The sequence below is a fragment of the Phalaenopsis equestris genome, unplaced genomic scaffold (assembly GCF_001263595.1).
Source record: "Phalaenopsis equestris unplaced genomic scaffold, ASM126359v1 Scaffold186496, whole genome shotgun sequence".
Lineage (NCBI taxonomy): Eukaryota > Viridiplantae > Streptophyta > Magnoliopsida > Asparagales > Orchidaceae > Phalaenopsis > Phalaenopsis equestris.
Genome location: NW_018206445.1, coordinates 1 through 674, shown reverse-complemented (window position 1 = coordinate 674; position 674 = coordinate 1). Strand labels below are relative to the sequence as shown.

The 674-nt window shown below is 50.9% G+C and overlaps 1 protein-coding gene across 1 annotated transcript; it reads right to left on the bottom strand.

The window, feature by feature from the left end:
• Positions 1–6: 6 nt before the first annotated feature.
• On the bottom strand, positions 7–585 carry LOC110034404 (photosystem I reaction center subunit V, chloroplastic-like). The gene has a single exon (XM_020738670.1). It carries the CDS (start codon positions 482–484, stop codon positions 38–40), a length of 447 nt encoding a protein of 148 aa, XP_020594329.1. The 5' UTR covers positions 485–585; the 3' UTR covers positions 7–37.
• Between the last annotated feature and the right edge of the window lie 89 nt (positions 586–674).

Below are 674 nucleotides of genomic sequence, written 5' to 3'. Positions count from 1 at the left end.
AAACACATACAGTAGAGATCTCACTACAGTCCTTAAATCATTGCCCGCCAAAGAAGCTGGGATCATACCCATTCGAAGAAGTCGCTAGTATATAATACGCAACGATATGCCCGAGAGAGCCCCAGGCAAGCACATCAACAATATTAAACCCAACAGGATCGTTCGATTTGAGCAAATTGGCGTACTCGCGCGCTCGCGTATCTCCCGCCTCGAAATGCGAAAGACCGTTCTGTTCCGGCAAGCCCTGCTTCGCCACGTTCTCTCTCTGAAAATTAAAGAATACGAACCGGCCAAGAAAGAGGGAAAGACCAGTGCTTAAGCTGATCACCAACTGAGGGTTGAGCTCGGCTTTTATGCTTATTGGCGAGCGGCGCTTGGCGGTGAAGGAGAGACGGGAGGATTTGGGGGTGGTGATTGGTGTTTGGGAGAGGAACGAGGAGCGATGGGGAGAGGAGAAGACTGTGGTTGATGTAGCGGAGGCCATGGTGGAGGGAGTGTGGAGGACGTGGGTGGCGAGTGGAGGGTATTAGAGGAGGATGGGATTTGTGGGGTGAGGTGAGGAGAGTTGTGATTGGGTGAAGAGGGGATAAGGGATTCTTCCTCGGTGGATGTGGACGAGCCAGAAGGGCTTTGGTTTATCTGCTAAAGTTATATATCTGCTGAGGTTATATATA

Coding starts and splice junctions, on each gene's coding strand:
- LOC110034404 (XM_020738670.1), bottom strand. CDS start 484: ATGGCCTCCGCTACATCAACCACAGTCTTCTCCTCTCCCCATCGCTCC.